Source organism: Carcharodon carcharias, chromosome 8 (genome assembly GCF_017639515.1).
Source record: "Carcharodon carcharias isolate sCarCar2 chromosome 8, sCarCar2.pri, whole genome shotgun sequence".
NCBI lineage: Eukaryota > Metazoa > Chordata > Chondrichthyes > Lamniformes > Lamnidae > Carcharodon > Carcharodon carcharias.
In genome coordinates, this window is record NC_054474.1 from 412,808 (window position 1) to 438,871 (window position 26,064).

Here is a 26,064-nt window from a genome sequence, read left to right on the forward strand (position 1 = left end):
TCCTTATTATCTATTAATTCCCCACTGTCAATCTCTAGAGGATCAACACTCACTTTACTTATTCTTTTCCTTTTTGAATACCTATAGAAACTCTTGCTATCTACTTTTATATTTCTAGCTAGCTTCCCCTCATACTGTCATGAAAATAATAATTTTCATAATATTATAGTGATTTATTGAAAAGGTCGGTTAACAGTGGGGTTGGGATTAGTTTCTCTGTGTTGGTGTGTGTGTGTGGATGGGGGTTTAATTGAATTGGAGGCAGCTGGTCTGAAGCTTTTGAATTATCAAAAGAGAAGCTAGGTTTGAAATGCTAAATACATTAACATGGCTGAAGTTTTAGAATGTGAGGTGTGAGGAACATTCACATTTTTAGATAAATTAGGTTATTATTTTTTATTCATTTATGGGATGTGGGCTTCACTGGCTGAGCCAGCATTTATTGCCCATCCCTAGTTGCCCTTGAGAAGGTGGTAGTGAGCTTCCCTCTTGAAGCGCTGCAGTTCATGTGGTTAGTTTGAATTTCAAAGAGATGGTATGATGCTACACCTAGCCATAAGAAGCTAAGCCAAACAGTGTGTTTATTTTTTCCAAAGGTTACTGATAATATGAGTACTATGAAAGATTTATATTATGAGAAAAGTAAAGTTGCAAAGACATATTGGAATAATGGAATTTACATTAAAAAGGGAGAAACATGTATCAAAGAGATGAGGTTATGTGTAAGGGAGAAGGATTTCTAAGATTTAACACAAGTGTGAAAAGCCTCCAGCCTCTGTGCATCAAGTTGCTGTCCATGGGAACCAAAGCTGAGAAACCTCATTGTGAATATCGCTGTCCAGGGTATTGTGCGCTTAGCCTGGGTCTGTTAAAGTTTATTTGCTTTGCTGTTGCCTTAACGGAGGCACAATTGAGATTCAGGTTAATTAGGGGATTTAGGAGTTATTATAGTAGTAATTTGTAGACCTATGCATGTGCTTAAAATATTTTCTTTTATTAATAAACATTTAATTTAGTTTTGTAAAAAACCTCAAAGCCTTGGTAGAATTATTAATACTGAATTCAAGGCATGCATCCTGAAGTAAAATACAAATTGCAAAACAGTTGTGGCAACTGTTTCAAGTTTCCCTCTGGGATTTGAGTAACTTGGCATTTACCATCTGCTGTGCCAAAACAGTACTCTAATTTCTTTCTCCTGATCAACATTTTAGTCATTTTCTGCTATTCTTTATACTCTGACCAATCTTTTGACCTTCCACTTATCTTTGTGTAGTTATATGCTTTTTCCTTAAGTTTGATGCTTTCCTTAACTTCTTTAGTTAACCACGGATGGTGGGTCCTCCCTTAGAATTTTTCTTTATAATAGGAATATACTTATTCTGAGTATTCTGAAATATCTACTTAAATGTCTGCCACTGCTTCTCTATTGATCTATCCCCTGGCTTAGTATCCCAGTTCACTTCAGCTAGCTCAGCTTTCATGCCCACATAGTTTCCATTATTTAAGTTTAAAATACTAGTCTCAGACCCACTCTTCTCCCTTTCAAATTGGATGTAAAATTCAATCTAGGGGTGCCTTCACTCTGAGGTCATTAATTAATCCTGTCACGTTACACAAAACCAAGTCTAATAAAACCTGCTCTCTGGTTGGTTCCAGAATGTGCTGCTTTAAGAAACTATCTCCAAAGCATTCTATGAACTCCTCATCAGGCTACTACTGTCAATCTGAATTTTCCAGTTTATACGTAAATAGAACAAAGTTAAAGGAGTTTGTGCTGGGTAATTAAAGGGCTAGGAAAATAATAGGGAATATCTACAAGATGGATACAAGTAAGGGAAGGCCTGGACAATTGAGAATAGAACACAGAGGGTAGGTATAAATGGGTCATTTTCTAGTTGGGAAGATGTAATGAGTGGTGGGATACAGGGATCAATCCTGGGTCCTCAACTTTTTATTATTTATATAGATGGCTTGGCTGAAGGGACCGAAGGTATGGTTGCTAAATTTGTTGATGGTAGGTAGGAAAGATAGGTAGGAATGTAAGATATGAAGAGGACATAAGGAGACTACAAAGGGATATAGATATGCTAAGTGTGGGAAAAGACTTGGCAAATGGAGTATATGTGGGAAAATATTAAATTGTCCATTTTGGCAGGAAATATAAAGAAGCATATTATCTAAATGGCGAGAGAGATTGCAGAGCTCTGGGATGTAGAGGGATCTGGGTGTCCCAGTGCATGAATCACAAAAGGTTAGTATGCAGGTACAGCAAGTAATTAGAACAGCTAATAGAATGTTAACGTTTATTGTGAGGAAAATTGAATATAAAGTTAGGGAGGTTATGCTTCACTTGTATAGGGCATTGGTGTGACCACATCTGGAGTACTGTGTACAGTATTGGTCTCCTTATTTAAGGAAGGATGTAATTAAATTTGGAGCAGTTCAGAGAAGGTTTACTAGATTAATATCTGGAATGGGCGGGTTGTCTTATAAGGAAAGGCTGGACAGGTTAGGCTTGAATCTGTTGTAGTTTAGAAGAGTAAGAGACAACTTGGTTGAAACATATAAGATCCTGAGGGGTCTTGACAGGGTGGATGTGGAGAGGATGTTTCCTCTTGTGGGAGAATTTAGAACTAGGGGTCACTGTTTAAGAATAAGGGGTCGCCCATTTAAGACAGAGATGAGGAGAATTTTTTTCTCTCAGAGGGTATTTTTTCTTTGGAACTCTCTTCCTCAAAAGGTGGTGGGAGCAGACTCTGTGATTATTTTTTTAAGCCAGTGGTAGATAGACTCTTGATAAGCAAGGGGGTGAAAGGTAATATGGGCTAGGTGGGGATGTGGAGTTGTGGTTACATTCAAATTAGCCATGATCTTATTGAATGGCGGATCAGGCTCGAGGGGCCGAGTGGCCTAATCCTGCTCCTAATTCAGATGTTCATATTTATGTAACTTAGGGTTTTGGAAAGAGGGATTGTAAACAATTATTAAAAAGAGGTTTAGAGTTAAGGCCCAAATTCAACCCTATCAATAGGATAAAGGATAGATCATGAGAGGCCAGTCTAGTTTGGAATGCGAAGGTTGTAGGAGGGCCAGCAGGATCCCTGGATGCCTTCACTGGCAGCATTCTCAGGATGGATTCCTGGGCCTGTAGAATGGCCAGAGTCAAAAGAGGGAGCTGGAGTAATGTAGGTAATAAGTTTAAAATGCCCATGTCGTCATTATTAGGTTAACATTAATTGGGTCAGCAGGAATATTGCGGGGGGAGTGTAGGGGGAGTGTAACTATGGCTACTGTAACCATTGGTTCTTCGAGAAGGAAACTATCTGGCATGTGCTTGAATAATTTTTGGTACCCTACATGTCTCTGCCTCTGACAGGTGCTTGAAATTCCCTACAGCATTTCTACCTGCGTGATCAATGTGGCATTCTTCAATGATATCGATAAAGAATGCTGACACTGCCCAGGCAACAAGCATTGAACAGCAGTGCTGTCTGACAATGTTCAAAATGCAGGTCCCTTTAAAAGTAAAGTAGGCCAAGCTTCAGAGTGAATTGAGTGCAGGTGATGCTCATTGAAGCCTGGATTGCAGAGCGGGTTTTTTGTTTCTGGACAGGGAGAAGATCCAGAGGACTGCAAACTGGTATTTGTACTGAGTTATAGTTTAACAATAAAACAGTTGTGATTCACAGAATGTCTTCTGCTGCCTGATTTGGTAAATAGATAGATATCCACCTCCAGGATATCACTTGTATAGAGTTTCTGCCCCAGGATGCTGCTCTGGACAATCCAGGAGGAAAATCATAGGGGACAATAAAACAATTGCTTACTTTCATCATCGAACCGTAGAAAAGTTACAGCACAGAAGGAGGCCCCTTCTGGACACCCAGGTGCCCTTTCTAATCCCACCTTCCTGCACCCGGCCCATAGCCCTGCAGCTTACAGCACTTAAATGCAGCATCTGCTTTGAACATTCTGTTCATTATTTATAAAAATATCGGACATTGGAATAAAGGTTACTGTTGACAGTGAAGAATCATCCAATTGGGTAACTAAGGGTCTATTCACTCTCTGATTGGTGTAGGAAGATGATGCTCAATGAGGATGGTTATGACAAATGACCAATGGCAGTGTAGAGACAGGGCAGCCAAAGGCAGGAAGTCATGCAAGACCTTAGGCAGTCAGTCTCATCAGATGTTGTGACCATGGGGTAATACAGCTGAGCTCAGGCCCCTTTTCACCTCTGTCTCTCTGGCCAAGGGCACATGTAGAGCTCCTATTGGCATCACACAATCAAGATGGGCTGAATAGCCTTCTGCTGGGCCATAAAGTCCAAAATGGCTCTCTATCAAGCAAGTCAGGCAGTCCCATTCCCCTGCTCCATCTTTGCAGCTCTGCAAATTTATTTTGCTCGTAAACCTATCCAATTTCCTTTTGAAATCGTTAATCGATTCCACTGTCACCACCCTCATATGCAGTGAGCTCCAGTTCATCATCACTCTCCATGTAAAAAAGGTTTTCCTCACCTTCCCCCTGCATCTATTTCCCAAAACCTTAAATCTATGTTCCTTAGTCCTGGTACTATCATATCCTTATAATCTGGCTGTTGTACTTAAATCAACTTAAATCACAGGCTTCTGCTCTGACACTGGAATGAATGGAGGAACTGGAATCTTCAACTGGCAATTCTCAATATTTCACTCTTTCAAGTGATGCTGTTCCACAGATTCACTTCCCTATGAGAGAAGAAATTCCTCCTCATCTCTGTTTTAAATGGGAACCCCCTTACTCTGAGATTATTCCCTCTGGTCCTAGACTCTCTCACAAGGGGAAACAACCTCTCAGCATCTACCCTGTCAAACCTCCTAAGAATCCTATATGTTGCAATAAGATCACCTCTCATTCTTCTAAACTCCAATGAGTACAGGCCCAAACTACTCAACCTCTCCTCATAAGAAAACACCTCCATACCCGGGATAAACCTAGTGAACTTTCTCTGGACTGCCTCCAATGTCAGTATATCTTTCCTTAGATAAGGGGAACAAAATTGTTCACAGTATTCTAGGTGTGATCTAACTAGTGCCTTGTACAGTTTTAGCAAGACTTCCCTAGTTTTATACTCCATTCCCTTTGAAATAAAGGCCAACATTCCTTTTGCCTTCCCTATTACCTGTTGAACTTGTATGTTAGCTTTTTGGGATTCATGCATGAGGACCCCCAAACCCCTCTGTGCTGCAACTTTCTGCAGTCTTTCTCCATTTAAATAATATTCAGCTCCTCTATTCTTCCTGCCAACGTGCATAACCTCATATTTTCCCCACATTATATTCCATCTGCCAAGTTTTTGCCCACTCACTTAACCTGTCTATATCCCTCTGTAGACTCTTTGTATCATCCTCACCACTTGCCTTCCCACCTATTTTTGTGTCATCCGCAAACTTGGCGATAGTACATTCACTTCCCTCATCCAAGTCATTAATATATATTGTAAATAATTGCAGCCCCTGCACTGATCCCTGTGGCACTCCACTAGTTACAGGTTGCCATCCTGAAAATGCCACCCTCCCCCACCCCCCCGGATCCCAACTCTCTGTCTTCTATGGGTTAGCTAATCCTCTATCCATGCTAATATACTGCCCCCAACACCATGGACTCTTATCTTATTAAGTAGCTTTATGTGCAGTACCTTTCTGAATGCCTTTTGGAAATCCAAATATATTACATTTACTGGTTCCCCTTTATCTATCCTATTTGTTACCTCCTCAAAGAATTCTAATAAACTTATCAGGCATGATTTCCCCTTCATGAAGCCATACTGACTCTGCTTGATTAAATTATGTATTTCAAAATGCTCTGCTATTACATGCTCTATTATAAATTTCAGTTGTTGTTTTCATCATGAATGATGTCCTATAAATGCAGGTCTGGCTTTTTATTTCAATGTGAGCTCACCAGAGCACAGCAGGTACCTACAAAAGCGTCATTTACAACAAGAGCTGGCACCTATACAGCACCTCTCAAGCAGAACACCTCAGGGTACTTTACGGTAGAAAAAGGAGATGGTGGCAGCAGGAGGAGGGGAACATTAAATGGCTGGGAGTATGGTTTTGGGTGGGCTGGCCTTTGAAAAGAATCTTCCCAACACAGGATAAAAGGAGAGGGAAGTAAGCAAAGCTCTTTGATGAGAAAGGTCCATCAATCAATTGAAGCCCTGTTTGGTCAAGAATTTCTGCTTTGCAAACTGTGGTGTCACATGAGGCAGATTACCATAATTAAAAGAATGCTAAAAATTTGGAACAGGAACCAGAAATTCCTTTTGACAAAATGGAATTGTCCAATGTTGTGGTGCTGACAGAAACAATATCAAAGATCCTCGCTTGTGATAAAATCACCTTAGTATCGCTATGCTCCAGTGAGTTATCTTTGTGTGTTAAATAATTTTGTGAAGATCACACATTTAAAATAGCCTCAGAACAAGTGGTTTCTCCTAAAAGCTGTAGCACCCTCAACATTCATAAAGACTTCTTTTATATGGACCAGTTTGCTTCGTTTCCATGAACACAATCACAATGATTGTCTCGAAACATGTCCAGCTCACAATGTTTCAGAGAATCACAGAATGGTCATAGCGCAGAAGAAGGCCATTCGGCCCATCATGTCAGTGCTGGCTCTCTGAAGGACCGATTTACCGAGGGCCACTCCCCAGCTTCCTCTCCATAATCCTCCAAATTTCTCCTTTTCAAATAACGATCCAATTCTCTTTTGAAAGCCTCAATTCACCCTGCCTCCATCACACTCTCAGACAGTGCATTCCGGATCCTACCCACTCGATTCACCCTGCCTCCACCACACTCTCAGACAGTGCATTCCGGATCCTACCCACTCGATTGACCCTGCCTCCACCACACTCTCAGGCAGTGCATTCCAGATCCTACCCACTTGCTGTGTGAACAGGTTTTCCTCATCTCTCCATTGCTTCTTTTGCCAATTACCACAAATCTGTGCCCTCTGGTCCTTGATCCTTCTACAAGGAGAAACTGTTTCCAACACTGAAGGTGATGCATCTCGGCATCCTCCGGAGGTCCCCAGCATCACAGATGCCAGGCTTCAGCCAATTTGATTCACTCCACATGATATCAAGAAACAGCTAAAGGCACTGGATACTGCAAAGGCTATGGGCCCTGACAATATTTCGGCAACAGTGCTGAAGACTTGTGCTCCAGAACTTGCCATACCCATAGCCAAGCTGTTCCAGCACAGCTACAACACTGGCATCTACCCGGCTATGTGGAAAATTGCCCAGGTATGTCCTGTACACTAAAATCAGGGCCTATCCAACCTGGAAAATTGCCGCCACTTCAGTCTACTCTCGATCATCAGTAAAGTAATGGAATCGGTCATCAGCATTGACCAGAAACTGAACTGCACTAGCCATATAAATACTGTGGCTTCAAGAGCAAGTCAGAGTCTGGAAATTCTGCAGCAAGTAATCCACCTCCTGACTCCCCAAAGTCTGTCCACCACCTACAAGGCACAAGTCAGGAGTGTGATGGAATACTCTCCACTTGCTTGGATGAGTGCAGCTCCAACAACACTCAAGAAGCTTGACTCCACCCAGGACAAAGCAGCCCGCCTGATAGGCAACCCTTCCACAAACATTCACACCCTCAAACACCGATGCACAGTAGCAGCAGCGTGTTACATCTGCAGAAACTCACCAAGGTTCCTTAGGCAGCACCTTCCAAACCCATGACTGCTACTATCTAGAAGGACAAGGACAGAAGATACATGGAAGCAGCACCACCTGGAACATACAAACATACATACGAACCTACGAATTAGGAGCAGGAGTAGGCCACTCGGCCCTCAAGCCTGCTCTACCATTCAATAAGATCATGGCTGATCTGGTTGTAACCTCAACCCCACATTCCTGCCCACCCCCGATAACCTTTCACCTCCTTGTTAATCAAGAATCTATCCACATCTGCCTTAAAAATATTCAATGACTCTGCTTCCACCGCCTTTTGAGGAAGAGAGTTTCAAAGACTCTCAATCCTCTGAGGGAGGAAAAACTCATCTCTGTCTTAAATGAGCGACCCCTTATTTTTAAACTAGGAAGTTCTCCTCCAAGTCACTCCCCATCCTGACTTGGAAATACATCACTGTTCCTTCACTGTTGCTGGGTCAAAATCCTGGAACTCCCTCCCTAACAGCACTGTGGGTGTACCCACAGCACATGGACTGCAGCGGTTCAAGAAGGCAACTCACCACCATCTTCTCAGGGGCAATTAGGGATGGGCAATAAGTGCTGGCCCAGCCAGTGAAGCCCACATCCTGTGAATGAATTGAAAAAAAGTAAAGTTTACTAGCAGTAGTAAAGGTTATTGGGAGTAGCAGTGTTTATTAATTATAATTTAATTAAATAAAATAAATTAATTAACATATAATAATGATGGCAGGGCAGGTGATGTGTCGTGACTACAGTAAGTGTCTGTAGGTGGAGGAGCTTCAGCTAAGTCATTGAGCTGGGATCCAAGCTGCAGATTCTGTGATGCATTAGGGAGAGGGAGAGTTACCTGCACACACCATGTTCCAGGAGAAAGTCACACCTCTTAGGATAGTGTTGTCTGATTTGTCAGTGACAGGAGAGTGTGACTGTGGTGAGGCAGGTAAGGGGATCCACGAGGTAGAAGTGGAGGAGCCTCAGCCCTTGCAATTGTGCATCAGACCTGAGGATTTGCAGTCTGTGTGGATGGTGGCTGCAAGGTGCATGAGCAAACTGACCATGGCATCATGGTGCAGGAAGCCATTCAAGTAGGGGGAGTTAATGGAGTGTAGAGGTAGTTGGGAACAATATTGTGCCGAAATCTTGCTGAATCCTGGCTTTTGCTTTCTCTCAGCTGAGTTTAGAAGTCGTGATTCTCCCAGATTGTTTAACTAATTATTTTGTTCTATTTTGGAACGAGCTTGGACACCATCTGTTCTGTCATCAACTTGCGGATTGGGTTTTAGCAACTGGTTTTTTCAAACGGCACTTCTGGCTGAATTAGTTGAAGATTTTTCAGAACTTGCTGTAGACTGAAGCTTTACCACTGCCACATCTCTGGAATTAGAAGCTGGACTTACAAAGGAGATTCAATGGAGTCTTCTGCTGCAGTAAATTTTAAATTTCTGCCTCTAGCTTCCAAGCCTTTCTTTGAAGCTTTTTCCTGGTGAATATTCCTCTGCGCCTCTCCTTTGGAGTTTCTTTTCAGGTCTACTTTGCCGAATTTTTTCTCAGTCTTCCATCATTTTGGTCTTTCTCTGCCTTTTCTGTGAGGTCTTGGGTTTTTCTACAAGCTGCCACCATATTGTAGAGTGTTGGTTACAGTTCAGTAGTTCTAAAGGAGTCTTCAGTCATACACAGGTTAACTGTAAGTCTTTATTGGCTGTTAGGACTATTTATTAATATTCAGTTAAGGGTACAAGCTAGGATCTGTCTCCTTGATTGCTCGTACACACAGCTCTGTTCAATACTAGGCTGACACTGGGTGCAGGTCAAGTACCTCTTACATCACTGTATGGACGGTACAGCCCTATGTTAACCCTATATGTGCCGGGCACTTGTACTACAGTCATGGTCCCCGTAGGTACCAACAACATAGGCAGAACTAGTAAAGAGGTTCTGCTGAGGGAATATGAGTAGCTAGGGGCTAAATTAAAAAGCAGAGCCTCAAAGGTAATAATCTCTAGATTATTATGTGAGCCATGAACAAATTAGTGTAGGGTAAATCAAATTGGAGAGTTAAATGCATGGCTCAAAGATTGGTGTGGGAGAAATGACCTTTGATTTATGGGGCACTGGCACCAGTACTGGGGAAAGTGGGAGCTGTACCATTGGGATGGGCTTCATCTATAACTAGGAACACCTGCGGTCTGTCCGCAAGCATGACCCAGACCTCCCTGTCGTTTGCCATTTCAACACCCTGCTCTCTTGCCCTCATGTCCGTCCTTGGCTTGCTGCATTGTTCCAGTGAAGCTCAACACAAACTGGAGGAACAGCACCTCATCTTCCGACTAGGCACTTTACAGCCTTCTGGACTGAATATTGAGTTGAACAATTTTAGATCATGAACTCTCTCCTCCATCCCTACCCCCTTTCCGATCCCCCTTTTTTCCAATAATTTATATAGATTTTTCTTTTCCCCTTATTTCCATTATTTTTAAATGTATTTCCATCCATTGTCTTATCTCTGCCTTTTAGCCTGTTTCAATCCCTTCCCCCCACCCCACCTCCACTAGGGTTATCTGTACCTTGCTTGTCCTGCTTTCTACCCTAAATTAGCAAATTCCTTAGATAATATCACCACCTTCAATACCTCTTTGTCTTTTTGTCTATGACATCTTTTGGCAATCTCCACCTATCAATGGCCCTCTATCCAGCTCTATCTGTTCCACCCCCCCAATTAAACCAGCTTATATTTCACCTCTTTTCTATTTTTCCTTAGTTCTGTTGAAGAGTCACACGGACTCGAAACGTTAACTGTGTTCCTCTCCGCAGATGCTGTCAGACCTGCTGAGTTTTTCCAGGTATTTTTGTTTACATTTGTTTTTCATTGGCTGCAAAGTTTGTGTACACTGGTCACTCAAGGCATTAGAGTGAGAAAGAGCTTTTAAAAGATTGACCTGATTCTGTGCAAGAAACAAGCTTTTTAAAGTGAAACCATCCTTCTACAACTTTTCATTGCTGGTTTGAAGACATCAGCCTGACACAGGGGCTTTCAACATTTCTGCATATCGAACAATTTTTACTTCCTCTGCTCTCCTCCCTCTTTCACTCCTGAAAGTGCTCACTCAAACTCTTACAAGCACCATCACCTAAACCACATGGACTGCAGCGGTTCAAGAACACAGCTCACCATCATCTTCGAGGGCAATTAGGGATGGGCAATAATTGCTGGCCCAGCCATTGACACCCACCTCCCATGAATGAATTTAAAAAAAACCTTCAAGTAGCCAATCTTCAGTTAGAGAGGAGAAACTTCAGGCCTGGGTACCTACTCCTAACTGCTAGTCACTACTCTCATTGAGGCAGTCTGTCTGGGACAGGACAGGACCAGGCTTGATGGTGATGCCTCCCCAGGGTAAAGAGGTTTATTAAACTAGATTTTACATTCTTGTAGGATCTCATAAATTAGTGCAATGGTGGAGCAGAAGTCTGGGCAGATGTAACACGCATTTGGACCTCTGCTTCCACAACCTCCACCTTTGGAGTGTAAGGCGGTGGGTGGGGGCAGGGGAGAGGAATAGTCAAGTATTACCGCATCCCATCATTAACCTTCCAACTCTACGGGATCTGCATGTTGAGTTTACTTTCCCTTTATTTAAACCTGACTCCTCTTTCTCTCTTCATTTCTATCTTCAGCCTGGTTGAAATGTCCTTTTCAGCCTTCGAAAGATTGATAAAAATAAGTCTTCCATTCAATGTTGATATTTTCAGATGGCTATATCTATTTAGATATCAATGCAATTTGCCCTGTGACAGACTGAAGTTATACTGGGAGCTGTGAGTGATTATGGAAAAGAGCTGAGCTGGAAAACTCAATGTAATCATCAATGCTTCTAGATTTGTACTGGAACTCAGCCATTGGACATTGAATTCCACCAAATCCACAATCCTCAGGTTTGAACTCATGTGGAAAATGGGCACTCGGTTATTCGTTCCTCTGGAATCGTTCTCCCCAGGAGGTTAGGAGTGGTGTTCCAGTTCACTCGGAGTCCAAGCTATAGATAGTGATGATAGAGGCTCCAAAGTTCTTTCCAATACATGGCTGACCCACTCTTACTGCCACCGACCTGTGTTCAAAGGATTTGCAGTTTGTATTCAACCTGTTTGGCCACGTTTTGATTGTGCCTTCCTTGGTCATCAGGTCATGGGGTGGGACTTCTGTTTCACAAGATTCATGCTGGTTGGTGAAGTCAAAACTAAGATAGAGAGACTTCCCTTGCTGAGAGAGTGTCAACGCTCCTTGCCCACAGTGTCCCAGCTGTTCACTATTTATCTGTTCAAATACTCATCACCTCTTTCCCTTAATGTAATTGACATTAACAAACCTCAAAAAGTTAATTGGTAAGACTTTGACAGATTCACCTTTTCTCTTTAAATTAAAACTTTAGAAACACAAGGGGGCAGAATTTTTTGGCCCCTCCCACCGGTTGGATTTTCTGGTCCTGATGAAGTTGCCAGACTTTTGGCCGGCTCGCTGCATTTTACTGCCCTGCCCCCGCTGCAATGGGGGCCATAAAATTCTACCCAAGAACAATCTTTCAAACTAATCAAAAAGGAACAAAATTATATATATTTTTTCATTTTCTATGTCTCACATTATTGCACAGCCAACCATTATTAGATCCCAAACAAAAACCAAAAATGCTGCAAAAACTCAGCAGGTCTGACAGCATCTGTGGAAAGAGAAACAGAGTTAGTGTTTCAAGTCCATATAACCCTTCTTCAGAGATAAATATGTCCCTTCTTTAAACAATATTTCTTTTTCTTCTTTACCATGTATAAACAATTACAAAGCAATCAAAGAAAATATTGGTTTTCCATATTCTCATTAGAACACAAGGCGTCCGTCCCTCTTCTAGTACATTTAATCATTTCTTAGGGCATACACTTCTCTTGGTAACCCTATCTGACAATTGGTGAAGTGCATCCAGCCATTTTATTTTGGAAATCTCTTTTTTCCAACATTTCTTTTATGCCAGCAAGACCAATCCTCAATCTTTTATCAGTGACACCATTTGTTCAATGGACATTGTCCCACAGAGGACATTATCCACATAGCATTCTATGGGCAAACAGTTCTCAGATTCCCCCTTGAATAAGATTTCCTTCAGTATATTAGATAAATACACCCCCATATTTACCAGTGTTTCAGAAGCTAAGATGCTTTTAGCTACCTTTTTTATTTTCTTCACTTCCCAGGCAACATTTATTATTCGTTCCCACCAAGAATATGATAAACCTGCTGGGCCAGAATATCCATCCAGAAGATTGGCATGTGAAGCCTTGCTAAAAATGACTGACCACATATTTTCTGTATCACCCAAGGCTAGAATCTTGAGTGCATGTTTCTTGGAATTTAATTTATTTAATGTTTTATTTGCTCTCTGAACTTCCTCAGCTGCAGCATGTTTCATCATAATACTCAGTTCCAATTGGTCAAGAGTAGCATCAGGTGTAGTCTGAGTGTACAACCTGTTCAACTGTCCAATCAAACTTCTTAATTGGTCTCTCATTGGATGCAGGATCCTCCTTTTGTGATGACCTAGCCTGATTTATTGGGATGTGATTGACATTTTCTAATTACGACTGTTGATTCAAGGTCATTCCTAGCTTATTCTGCTTGATGTCTAACCCAATATATTTAAAGCCCTCTGAAGCCTGATTTCCACCCTTAAATATGTTCTTTATTTTATCATCCATTGCTCAGAAACCCTCCCCACAGAAAATCATCTACCTGCATCATAAAGATGCCTGTGAGTTTCTCCTTGTGATAGCAATAGAATATTTTCTGGGTCTGCCTTTAGCTGAATCCAACTTGTTTAAGTTCCAGTTCCCCTTCTATATCACCAGCTTCTTTAGGTGGCTTCAAAAACACTTCTTTTTGAAATGTCTCATCATGTAAAATGTAGCTTTTATATCAATCAATATACATTCCCAGGGATAGGTTCCTAAAAGAGCTATGAAAATCTTCAAGCTCACTTTTCTGCTGTTGGGGAGTCCACTCTGTCATCTTGTGATCACCAAGCCTCTCTTCCAAACCCCAAGCCACTAGTCTACCTTTAGCCTATACATGCCATTAGGAAGTACCCTTTGTGTGCATATCCACCTGTCTGATAAGGATGGCTGTTTCCTCTCTGGTGCTTCAATATGTACACCAATTTCTCTCCAACGCTTTTAGACCATAAGACATAGGAGCAGAAGTAGGCCATTGAGCCCATCAAGTCTGCTCCACCATTCAATAAGATCATGGCAGATCTGATAATCTTCTTGTCCACTTTCCTGCTTTTTTTTTGATCCCCTTATTGATTAAAAAAATCTGCCTGTTTCAGCCTTGAATACACTTAACGATCCAACCTCTACAGCCCTATGTGGTAAAGAATTCCACAGGTTGACTGCCCTCTGAGAGAAGAAATTTCTCCTCATCTCTGTCTTAAATGGGTGACCCATTATCTGAGATTATGCCCTCTGGTCCTAGACTCTTCCATAAGGGGAAACAACCTCTCAGCATCTACCCTGTCAAGCCCCCTAAAAATCTTATATGTTTCAAAAGGTCGCCTCTCATTCTTCTAAACTCCAGTGAGTACAGGCCCAACCGACTCAACCTCTCCTCATAAGAAAATCCCTCCAAACCCAGAATCAACTGATTGAACCTTCTTTGGACTGCCTCCAATGCCAGTATATCTTCCCTTAGATAATGGTACCAAAACTGTTCACAGTATTCTAAGTATGGTCTAAAGCAAGACTTCCCTATTTTTATACCCTATTCCTTTGAAATAAAGGCCAACATTCCATTTGCCTTTCCTATTACCTGCTGAATTTGTATGTTAGCTTTTTGCGATTCATGCACGAGGACCTCCAAATCCATCTGTGCTGCAGCTTCCTGCAGTCTATCTCCATGTAAATAATATTCAGCTCTTCTATTCTTCCTGCCAACTTGCATAAGCTCACATTTTCCAACATTATATTCCACCTGTCATGTTTTTGTCCACCCACTTGCTTATACACCTCTGTAGATTCTTTGTGTCATCCTCACCACTTGCCTTCCCACCTATTTTTGTGTCATCTGCAAACATAGCGCTAGTACATTCACTTCCCTCATCCAAGTCATTAATATATATTGTAAATAGTTGTGGCCCCAGCACTGGTCCTTGTGGCTCTCCACTAGTTACAGGTTGCCATCCTGAAAATGCCCTCCTTATCCCAACTCACTGTTTTCTATTAGTTAGCTAATTCCATACCAATATACTACCCCCAACACTATGGGCTCTTATTAAGTAGCTTTATGTGTGGTACCTTATCGAACACCTTTTAGGATTCCAAATATATTACATCTACTGGCTCCCCTTTATTTATCCTGCTTGTTACCTCCTCAAAGAATTCTAATAAATTTGTCAGGCATGATTTCCCCTTCATGAAACCATGCTGACTCTGCTTGATTATGTTATGTCTTTCTAAATGCTCTGCTATTAAATCCTTTATAATAGACTCTAACATTTTCCCAATGACAGATGATAAGCTAACTGGCCTGTTTTTTGTCTCCGCCCCCTTCTGAATAAAAGTGTCACATTTGCAGTTTTCCAATCCTCTGGAACTTTTCCAGAATCTAAGGATCCTTGGAAGATTACTACCAGTGCATTATCTCTGCAGCTACTTCCTTTAGTATCCTCGGATGCAACCCATCAGGTCCAGGGGGCTTATCGGCCTTTAGCCCCATTAGTTTCTCCAGTACTTTTTCTCTAGTGATAGTTATTGCATTTATTTCCCCCCCCAACTTTTGCCCCATGATTACTTAGCATTTTTGGAATGCTATAAGTGTCTTCTACCATTAAGATTGATGTAAAATATTTATTCAACTCCTCTGCCATTTCCTGGTTCCCCATTATTTCCCCAACCTTATTCCCTAAGGGGCCTGTGTTCACTTTGGCCTCTCTTTTCCTTTTTATATATTTAAAGAAGCTCTTACTGTCCATTTTTATATTACTTGCTAATTTACCACTAATCTTTGCTACATTGTATGTTTTTTCTTGCACTTTGATAATATCCTTAATTTCCATGGTTAACCATGGTTACTTTATCCCCTTCCTTGAATTCTTCTTCCTTGACTGGGATATATCTTTGTTGTGAGTCATGAACTATTTTCTCAAATATCTGCCATTGTTTATTAACCATCTTTTCTGCTAAATTCCTTTCCCAGTCCACTCCAGCCAACTCTGCCCTCATTCCTTTGTAATTACCCTTATTTAAGTTTAGCACGATTGTTTCTGACCCAAGCTTCTCAATCTCAAACTGAATGCTAAATTCTACCATGTTATGGTCACTGTTTCCTAGGGGATCTTTTACCCTGAGATCATTTATTAAACCTGCCTCATTATATATTACCAGATGCAAAATAGCCTGATTCCTGTTTGGATCCATTACATTGTTCTAGGAAACTGTCCCGAATACACTCTATGAATTCTTGCTCATGGCTACCTCTGCCAATTTGATTTTCCCAATTTGCATGAAGATTAAAGTCACCCACGATTAATGTACTGCCTTTTTTACGTGCTTTCATTATTCCTGATTTATTCCCTTTCCTACAGTAGAGCTACTGTTAGGGGCCCTATAAACCACTCCCACCAGTATATTTTTCTCCTTGTTATTTCTTACCGCCACTCATTTGGATTCTACATCTTCCGATCCAAGATCCTTTCTTGCTATCGTACTTGTTCCATCTTGTTGTAACAAAGCTACCCCACCACCCTTTCCTTCCAGCCTGTCCTTTCGAAAAGTCACACGCCCCTGAATATTTAGTTCCCAGCTTTAATCTTCTTGCAACCATGTCTCTGTAATGGCTATAAGATCATACCCATTAACCTCTATTTGTGCCACTAGTTCATTTATTTTGATTTGAATACTATATGCATTTAAGTAAAACGCCATTAATATTGTCTTTTTACTATTTTTCCCCCTTTGACCCTAATTGCTGCTGTTTTTTTATGTTTGTACACTGTCTCTTCCTGTCACACTCTAGGTATCATTTCCGAAATAGCTGCTCTGCAAGGCTGCCATGTCCTTTTGCTTTGTAAGCCTATGTTTCCCCTCTCCAAAACCTTCCTCCTCCTCTATTTAGCTTAAAGCCCTCTCTACAGCCCTAGTTATTCAATTCGCCAGGACACTGGCCCCAGCACGGTTCAAGTGAAGCCCGTCCCAGCGGATCAGCTCCCATCTACCCCAGTACTGGTGCCAGTGCCCCATGAACTGAAATCCATTCCTCGTACAAACCCTAGAGCCACACATTTAGGTTCCTGACTTTATTTACCCTGTGCCAGTTTGCCTGTGGCTCAGTAACAATCCTGAGATTGTTATCTTGGAAGTTGTGCTTTTTAATTTAGCTCCTAACTGTTCAAATTCTTTCAGCAGAACCTCCTTTCCAGTCCTAACAACATCGTTGGTACCAACGTGGACGATGACAACTGGATCACTCCTCTCCCACTCCAAGTTCCTCTCCAGCCCTGAGGAGATGTCCTTAACCCTGGCACCGGGCAGGCAACACAGCTTTCGGGACTCACGCTCACGGTTACAGAGATCCCTAGCATCACAGATGCCAGCCTTCAGCCAATTTGACTCACTCCAATGATATCAAGAAATGGCTGAAGGAACTGGATATTGCAAAGGCTATGGGCCCTGACAATATTCCAACAATAGTTCTGAGAACTTGACAAGCTGGACAAATCCAGAACTTGCCGCGCGCCTAGCCAAGCTGCTCCAGTACAGCTACAACTGTTGCAAGTTCCGGAGCACAAGTCTTCAATGCTATTGCTGGAATGTTGTCAGGGTCCTTAGCCTTTGCAGTATCCACTGCCATCAGCCATTTCTTGATATCACGTGGAGTGAATTGAATTGGCTGAATACTGGCATCTATGATGCTAGGGACCTCTGGAGGAGGCCGAGATGGATCATCAGACATCTGTTCCAAAAGCATATCTTCTTCTGAGAATCTGACTCCAGTCAATAGCAGGAGCCTATTCACTTTCGATACTTTAGCACAAGCCAACAATTTGAAAGCATACACTGAATATAGGATCTCCAAATAGCATTTCTGCAATCTATTATATAACCGGTTAAATTCCATGATTATATTCTTCTATGGAATAACTGTCCATCCTTCTAAATTTATCAAAGTCTGACCATACCTCAAATGCATTTAACAGATCATCTTTCTTATAAATGAGCCTATTGCTCCGAAAATACTTTGCATCTGCTCCTGTTTCTGTTGGGAAGTGAAAGTGCCAAAGCCATACCTTGCTTTTCGTTTGGTAAGGATATAACCCTGTCCACATGTCCACTTCATTCTTCCTTTGCTCATAAGGTTCAGCTTCATTGAACGACAGTGGAAAATCACACCCTGATCATTTACACTAGGTTTCAACCATTCCTCACAAAAGTAACTCCACTCACAACCTTCTGTTTAAAAAGATATTTTAGTTTCTAATTTTCACCTTTAGGCTAATCATTTTCTGCTACCAATGTTTAACAGGATTCAAGCCAGCTGGTGAAGTCAAAATTAAGACATATGAGAACATAAGAAATAGGAGCAGAATTAGGCCATCTGGCTCCTCAAGCCTGCCCTGCCATTCAATAAGATCATGGCTGATTTGCCCCAGGCCTCAACTCCTCTTTCATGCCAGCTCCTCATAGCCCTCAACTCCCCAATATTTCAAAAATCTATTGACCTCCTCTTAAACACAGAGCCTTTCCTTGCCGAGAGAGTTTATTGACTTGTCCAATGTCAATACTCCTCACCTACACCCACAGTGTCCCAGCTATCCCCTATTTATGTGTACAAATACACATCACCTGTTCCCCTTAACAATGTAATTGACATTAATGAACCTTAACAATGTCATTGATAAGACATTGACAAAGTGAACCCAGAGACAGAGGCAGGGACACTACCACTGCCCCATAAGACCTCCCAGGACATTACTGATACAGAGCATAGCGATTATGTTGCTGAATTAATAATCCAATGGCTTGGATCAATGACTCATGGAAGAAACAGAATGGAAACATATGGCACATAACAAGGTGATTCAGGTCACCCCGTCTGTGACAACTGAGAAACAGCGATCCGGCCTTAAACCTAGTGTCCATGGAAGACTCCATCTATCCATAAAACAAATCTGGAATAAATAGCTAGTATCAGTAATGGTGACCGTGAAACTATCAGTTTACCACAAAAATCCATCTAATTTGTTAATGTCCTTTAGGGAAGGAAATCTGCCACCCTTACCCAGTCTGGCCTACACCAGACAGACAACAATGGGGTTTACATCTAGCTGCCCTCTGAAATGGCTGAGCAAACCACTCAGTTGTCTGGAGGACAACTAGAGCTGGCCAATAAATGTTGCAATCAACACCCATATCCTGTGAATGAATAAAAAAGAGTGAACATCTTCAGAATGGCATAGATGGGAGAGGAGGGGTTAAGAACAAAGTCCTTATAATAATCTCAAAATACAAAATGCTAAATAAAAAAGTATTGAGACTGACTCAGGTATGTGAGAATTTGGAAAGCTGGAACAAGGCTGAAATTCTCAAACCACGAACCAAGGTCATGATAATTTGACACTAGTTTCATTTTGTAAAATATTATAACCTTAAAAAACAGAAACAACAACATCCCAAATTTCCTGTGCAATTGATTTGAATGCTGTCATGATTCGAGCAGTTAGAGGAGAAAAATTGGGTTATGGAGGTCAGGCCAACCTTTCCACAAATCACTAGAGCAATTTTCCACTAGGAAAAGTGACACAATACATTCTTGATGTTCAAGGTTGCTATGGGTGACGGCTGAAATGTAAATAGCTAGTTTTCCAGTGGTTAACGAGATTATGTAAATTACCAACAAAAGCAATCAGTCAGTGGCAGCAAAACAATGCTGCAGCTTGTGAAATCTTCATTGAACACTTACACCACAGCCAATGATCTACTTTTTAGTGTAGTCATTGTTTTTATAAGCAAGTGCCAGAGTCAATCTGAACACAGCGAGGAACCCAAAAATAGCAAATGAAAGGATTGACCAGCTGTGTTGCTTTGATGCTGGAATTGTTTGAGGGAGGAATTTGTCAAGATTCTACAAGAATTCCTGTTTTTCTTTTTAGAAATGCCAAGGGATCTTCTTCTGCAATCCGAGCGGACAGATGGACCTTTGGGACGATTTTTCTCCTAGCAACACTGTCGTGTCCAGTCGGCTCAGGGAGCAGCCTCAGTCATGTGCTGGAGGCCTGGAATAGATCTTGAAGCCACAATCTTCTGATTTAAGAGGCAAATGTATTACAGAATTACCAGCCACACAGAAAACAGGAGTAACTGCTTCACTTTTCAAGATAATTCAAGTGTCATGGTGGAAGATTTTGGTAATATTTTAATGCTCAAAAAAATTAAAACTGAAATGTTTTAAGAATTTCAAATTGATTGCCACTAAAATGTCATGTTGTGTTGCTATAAATGCATCAGCAAGTTAAATCAATGAAAATGTACTTTCCACATTTGTGGTACAAGGTGCAAGCACTAGCAAAGTGCTAAGGGTGTTCCATGGAGGTAATTAAGGTAGAATTGGAAAAGTTTTTCACTCTCCTGCACTAAGCCTGATGAGTCAAACAATTCCATTTTCCCTGTCTCACCAATAATAAGTAAATTACAGATCCAACACTGACTGCTGAGATACTTTGCATCAATAATAAAAATTGAAAATACTGGAAATACTCAGCAGGTCTGGAAGAATCTTTGGAGAAAGAAACATAGAACCATAGAAAAGTTACAGCACAGAAGGAGGCCATTTGGCCCATCTTGTCCATGCCAACCCGAGGACACCCAGGTGCCCTTTCTAATCCCACCTTCCTGCACCCGGCCCATAGCCCTGCAGTTTACAGCACTTAAAGTGCAGATCCAGGTACTTTTTAAAAGAGTTTAGAATTTCTGCCTCTACCACCAACTTGGGTGGCGAATTCCAGACACCCACTACCCTCTGCGTAAAAAAGTTCTTCCTCATGTGCCCCCTACACCTTCTGTCACTTATCTTGAATCTATGTCCCCTGGTTCTAGAATTCTCCATCAAGGGAAGCAATTTTATCCCGTCCATTCTTTCTATTCCCCTCATAATTTTGTACACCTCAATCAAGCCACCTCTCAGTCTTCTTTGTTCTAAGGAAAATAACCCCAACCTATCCAATCTCTCCTCGTAGCTACACTTTTCTAACCCTGGCAACATTCCTGTAAACCTCCTCTGCACTCTCTCCAGAGCTATTACGTCCTTCCAGCGTTAACGTTACAGATTGATGACCTTTCATCAGAACTCAGGGAAAGATCATCTACATGAAACATTAAGTTTTTATTTAGATTTTCAGCGTCTGTGACATTTTGCTTTATGCTATTTTGCATAAACTCTGATGTTCTTAAACTAGGAGTGCACGAGGATGGTGATATGTGCCTGGAATGGAAAGTGCCATTCCCATTGCTGACATCCTTCTTCCTTTAGAATTTCTCCTCCAAACAGACAGAAGCTTACACACAAACATTGTGTGTAAAAATGCTGCAATGAGTTTGAGCATCTGTAGGATAGATGGTTAAAGTTATAAGATTGACATCTACCCTCATTTACCTTTTCTTTGGTGGAAGCGATGCTGTATCAGGTCTGGTCAATGTGTTTGGTAGCTCTGGGACTGGCCTTCTGCTTAATGACTCCCCAGTGGAAATAGAAAAGGACTGACTCCGATTCCTCTCCGGTGAAGCTGTTACTGCAGTGTAAAGTTTATTACAAATCATTTCTCCTGTAAACGTCGTATCCGCTAAAGGAATCGGGGGAAGGGAGTGTGAGGAGACACTTGAGAGAAACTGCATATCCTGCAAATTTTCAGCAAACTTGGAGATAGAAGGTAGAGACCGAGTCCCAGACTGGTCAGGATCATAGCTGGTTAGAGCACTTGCCATCATGAAATGGGCAGGGGGTTTCCCGCGATTGTTTCGTGGTGGGACAGGAGGGACCTTCTCCTCTGCCTTGGGAATCACCTCCTCAGATGGAGTACTAACTGTACATTTCTCACTTGATGTGTGTTCCCTCTCTATCAAATCAGTTTTATCTCTATCTATTTCACTAGGAGTAAAATCTTCCAATGACAGGATCTGATTAGGATTATGTCCTGATACTAGTCCTGTTTCTGTTTGAGATTTGGGGATCGAAGACTGCTTATTCAGTGATGTCCGTGGCTTGGGAATAGGTTTTATCACCAGTTCCCCTGGTTCAGCAACCTCAACCTCACCAACATTTAAATTATCTTTCCCATCGCTGACAGTTCTTGACCTCTCTAATATTTGATTGTCACCATCAAACTCATCAGAGATGCTGTTCAAAAGCTCATCATTCGGTGTCAAGCTTCGCTGCTGTGCAAGTTTTAAGATGCGTTTCCGATGCCCAGTGGCTTTGATGCCAATCTGAAGAAGAGCTTCATTGTTAAAATGTACAGAATCCTTGGGTGTGTAAAATCCATTCTGAATGAAATTTTCTCTGTACTTTTCCAAGTGGATGGTGGCTAGCCAGTTTCCAATGTCACCCTCCTCTTCGCTGAGTGATGCCATGGTAACTCAATGTCTTCTGCCTGCTCTCATTTGACAGAACGTGAACAGAGTCCATCAATTAAAACAGACACCAACATCTGAAAAAGAAATCAAATAATCAGATGGAAATTCAGGCCAATACTGCTCCAAATGTGCAAGCTTGCATTCCTTTTAATATTATTGCTACTTCAATCCACTTGCAATTCTGAAAAAAATAAACCAAAATCAAACTTCTTAGCTGAATGTTGACTTAATGGGCAGAATTTTTACCAACCTAACCAACAGTAATTGGCTTAATCAAAGGTTGTTGTGGGGGTGGTTGGTGGGGGTGGGATGGGGAACGTCAATTGGAGTGGGGCAAGTGTCAATTGGGGGAGATGCTGCCAATCCCAGAGGGGAGTTTGTTGAGGGCGAGTGTGACGATATGAAGACACTCACCTCCTGAATCTACCAAGTCGTCATCTCAATGAAGCTATTCAGTTCCCTGATGTTTGGAAAGCCCAGCCAAAAACCGTTAAAGTTTAAAAGCTGAAGGCTCACCCCCAACTCTCCCCCATTATCATATTTAAAGTTCTAAACCCTCCCAACTTTCTACCTTAGTCAGAAATAGATGAATTAAAAGTGGCTTTGGGTTGGGTAAAAGACGTTCTGACTTTAACCCACCCTGCTGGCACAAACACCCACATTTTTGTAAATTAAAATTCAGCCCAATGGCGATAGCTCCACATCAGCTTTTTGTGTAGGTTTCTTAATTTAGGACTATAGGACGAGGGCCCCAATTGCAGCACAACCAAGGTTGGCAGGAATAGAAAGAAAGATGAAATAAACAAAGAGGTGGTAATCTGAGTTACCAAGTAAGGGACAGAATAATGTCAGTAATAAAGAATGTCACAGTTTTGCGATCCTTGATACATTAACTTCCATATACTGAGGATGCAGTGAATAGATACAATTTATTTAAACTTTACAAAGAACAGGGGAGAAGAGTTCTGAAAGAAAGAAAGAGATGAAAGATTTGAATTTCTATAGCACCTTTGTCTCGGGATTTGTTAGCTTCTTAATCTAGAAAATTGCTGGGAGCATTGGTCATTTTTTCAGAATCATTTATTTACATGTTAACTATTACTAAAGGTTAAATGAGACTAACATATAGCTAGAGCTGTCCTCTCAGATGCTACTCGGTCATCTTCCCTGTGAGTGACATCACTGTGACATCGCTTCTTTTGCACATGCTCAGTATGCTCTTATTAAAGTTAATGCTTTCTTCGACAAAGATGAAAAAAAGGATCACTTATCACATTTTTTTTTTCTTTCATTTGTGGATCCCCAGTTCAGGTTTGATTATATTCAGCACAGAAAGTCCATTTGAAGCAATTGATTATTGCCAAATAATTTTGGCATGATTTAGCTATTCATTTTATTCTATAAGACCATAAGACATAGGAACAGAAATTAGGCCATTCAGCCCATCAACTGTGCTCCGCCATTCAATCATGGCTGATAAGTTTCTCAACCCCATTCTCCCGCCTTCTCCCCATAACCTTTGATCCCCTTACCAATTAAGAACCTATCTATCTCGGTCTTAAATACACTCAATGACCTGGCCTCCACAGCCTTCTGTGGCAATGAATTCCATAGATTCACCACTCTCTGGCTAAAGAAGTGTCTCCTCCTCTCTGTTCTAAAAGGTCTTCCCTTTACTCTGAGGCTGTGCCCTCGGGTCCTAGTCTCTCCTACTAATGGAAACATCTTCCCCACGTCCACTCTATCCAGGCCTTTCAGTATTCTGTAAGTTTCAATCAGATCCCTCCTCATTCTTCTAAACTCCATCAAGTATAGATCCAGAGTCCTCGAACGTTCTTCATATGTTAAGCTTTTCATTCCTGGGATCGTTCTCATGAATCTCCTCTGGACCCTCTCCAGGGCCAGCACATCCTTCCCGAGATACAGGGCCCAAAATTGCTCACAATATTCTAAATGTGGTCTGACCAGAGTCTTATAAAGCCTCAGCAGCACATCCCTGCTTTAATATTCTAGTCCTCTCAAAATAAATGCCAATATTGCATTTGCCTTCCTAACTTCCGACTCAACCTGCAAGTTAACCTTAAGCGAATCCTGGACTAGGACTCCCAAGTCCCTTTGCACTCCGGATTTCTGAATTCTCTCCCCATTTAGAAAATAGTCTATGCCTCTATTCTTCCTACCAAAGTGCGTGACCTCACACTTCCCCACGTTGTATTCCATCTGCCACTTCTTTGCCCATTCTCCTAAACTGTCCAAATCCTTCTGCAGCCTCCCCGCCTCCTCAATACTACCTGTCCCTCCACCTATCTTTGTATCATCTGCAAACTTAGCCAGGATGCCCTCAGTTCCTTCATCTAGATCATTAATGTATAAAGTGAAAAGTTGTGGTCCCAACACTGACCCCTGCGGAACTCCACTAGTCACCGGCCACCATCCTGAGAAGGACCCCCTTAACCCCACTCTCTGCTTCCTGCCAGACAGCCAATCTTCTATCCAAGCTAGTACCTTGTCTCTAACACCATGGGCTCTTATCTTATTCTCCTCTCTCTTTTCTTTTTTTCTCTTTCATTCTCTTAATGAATTCTATTCCTTGAACTAATACATTTAAATTTCAGTTTTCACCAAGTTTTTATAACATAGGGAGCTTTCTCTACCCCTCAGTTGTCTCACAAGGGAATGCTGAGCTGCACTTAAGCTCACACAGAATGTAATATTTGAATTGTGATTGTATTTTCAACCATCTACCCAGAGGGACTTCACTTCTTCCATAGATTATATTACAGCATTAATATCTCATCCATTGTATCATAGGGCAGAAATGTTCACTCAGTGGGCAGGCATGCGCCCGACCAGCTCGGGTGTGAAATGATGCGCATTGATGGTGTAAATGCCCAGTTGCACGATAGTTCGGTCAGCGGGTGCTCTGCTGACTCCAGTGCATGCCCACCAACAATTCAAAGGCTTGTTAAGGCCATTAAATAACCAATTAAATTAATTTTTTCATTGCCCGTGAAAAGGCCAAACGGACTTTGCATTTTTTTGGAAACCTGATCCACGGACAGGATAAGGTTTCCAAAAGCAAATAAAACTAAAATAAAAATTTTAATTTTTCATTAATAACATATCCCTGCTCATGTGACAGAGTCAATAAGGGGACATGTTTCATTACATTCTTATTTTTATTATTATTATTTTTAATGTCTCTTCATCTCTCCGAAGCAGCTCTGTGCCTCAGGGAGATTATGAAGAGTGCACTCGCTTGTGTGAAGGTCACACTCGTCTTCCTCCCCCCCCTCCCACACAGGCAGTGCTCAGCACTGCCGCTCAAATTTCACGCTGGGTGGGCCTTAATTGGCGTGAAATCGCGGCGCTGTGCCAACAGCCGCCCGCAATCGGCTTCCCAACTGCCTCCGCCTACCCCCACCGAGCACCCCCACCAAGAGCAAAATTATTCCCATAGAGCATAGGAGATGATTATTCCACCGATTGCGCCTATGCTGCACCCTAGGGAAAGCTCCCCCACTGCCCCAACTCTTTCATCTTTGTCCCTTTTAAATAATTATCCAATTCTGTTTTGGAAGTTAGTATTAAATCTACCCTGTCACCCTTTCAGGCAGCTCATTCATCACAACTCACCATGTGAAAGAAAATTCTCCTTCTCTTCCCCCTGACCCTTT

At 41.7% G+C, this 26,064-nt stretch overlaps 1 protein-coding gene across 6 annotated transcripts in view; it reads right to left on the reverse strand.

The window, feature by feature from the left end:
- The window catches only part of arap3 (ArfGAP with RhoGAP domain, ankyrin repeat and PH domain 3), a 491,562-nt gene that overhangs the window by 215,067 nt on the left and 250,431 nt on the right, over positions 1 to 26,064 (reverse strand). For all 6 annotated transcript variants that reach the window (XM_041193181.1, XM_041193177.1, XM_041193179.1 and 3 more), the window contains one exon: positions 21,411 to 22,461. In XM_041193181.1, the coding sequence (XP_041049115.1) occupies positions 21,411 to 22,384 (974 nt within the window). In that variant the 5' untranslated portion in view covers positions 22,385 to 22,461. The remainder of the gene's footprint in view (positions 1 to 21,410; positions 22,462 to 26,064) is intronic.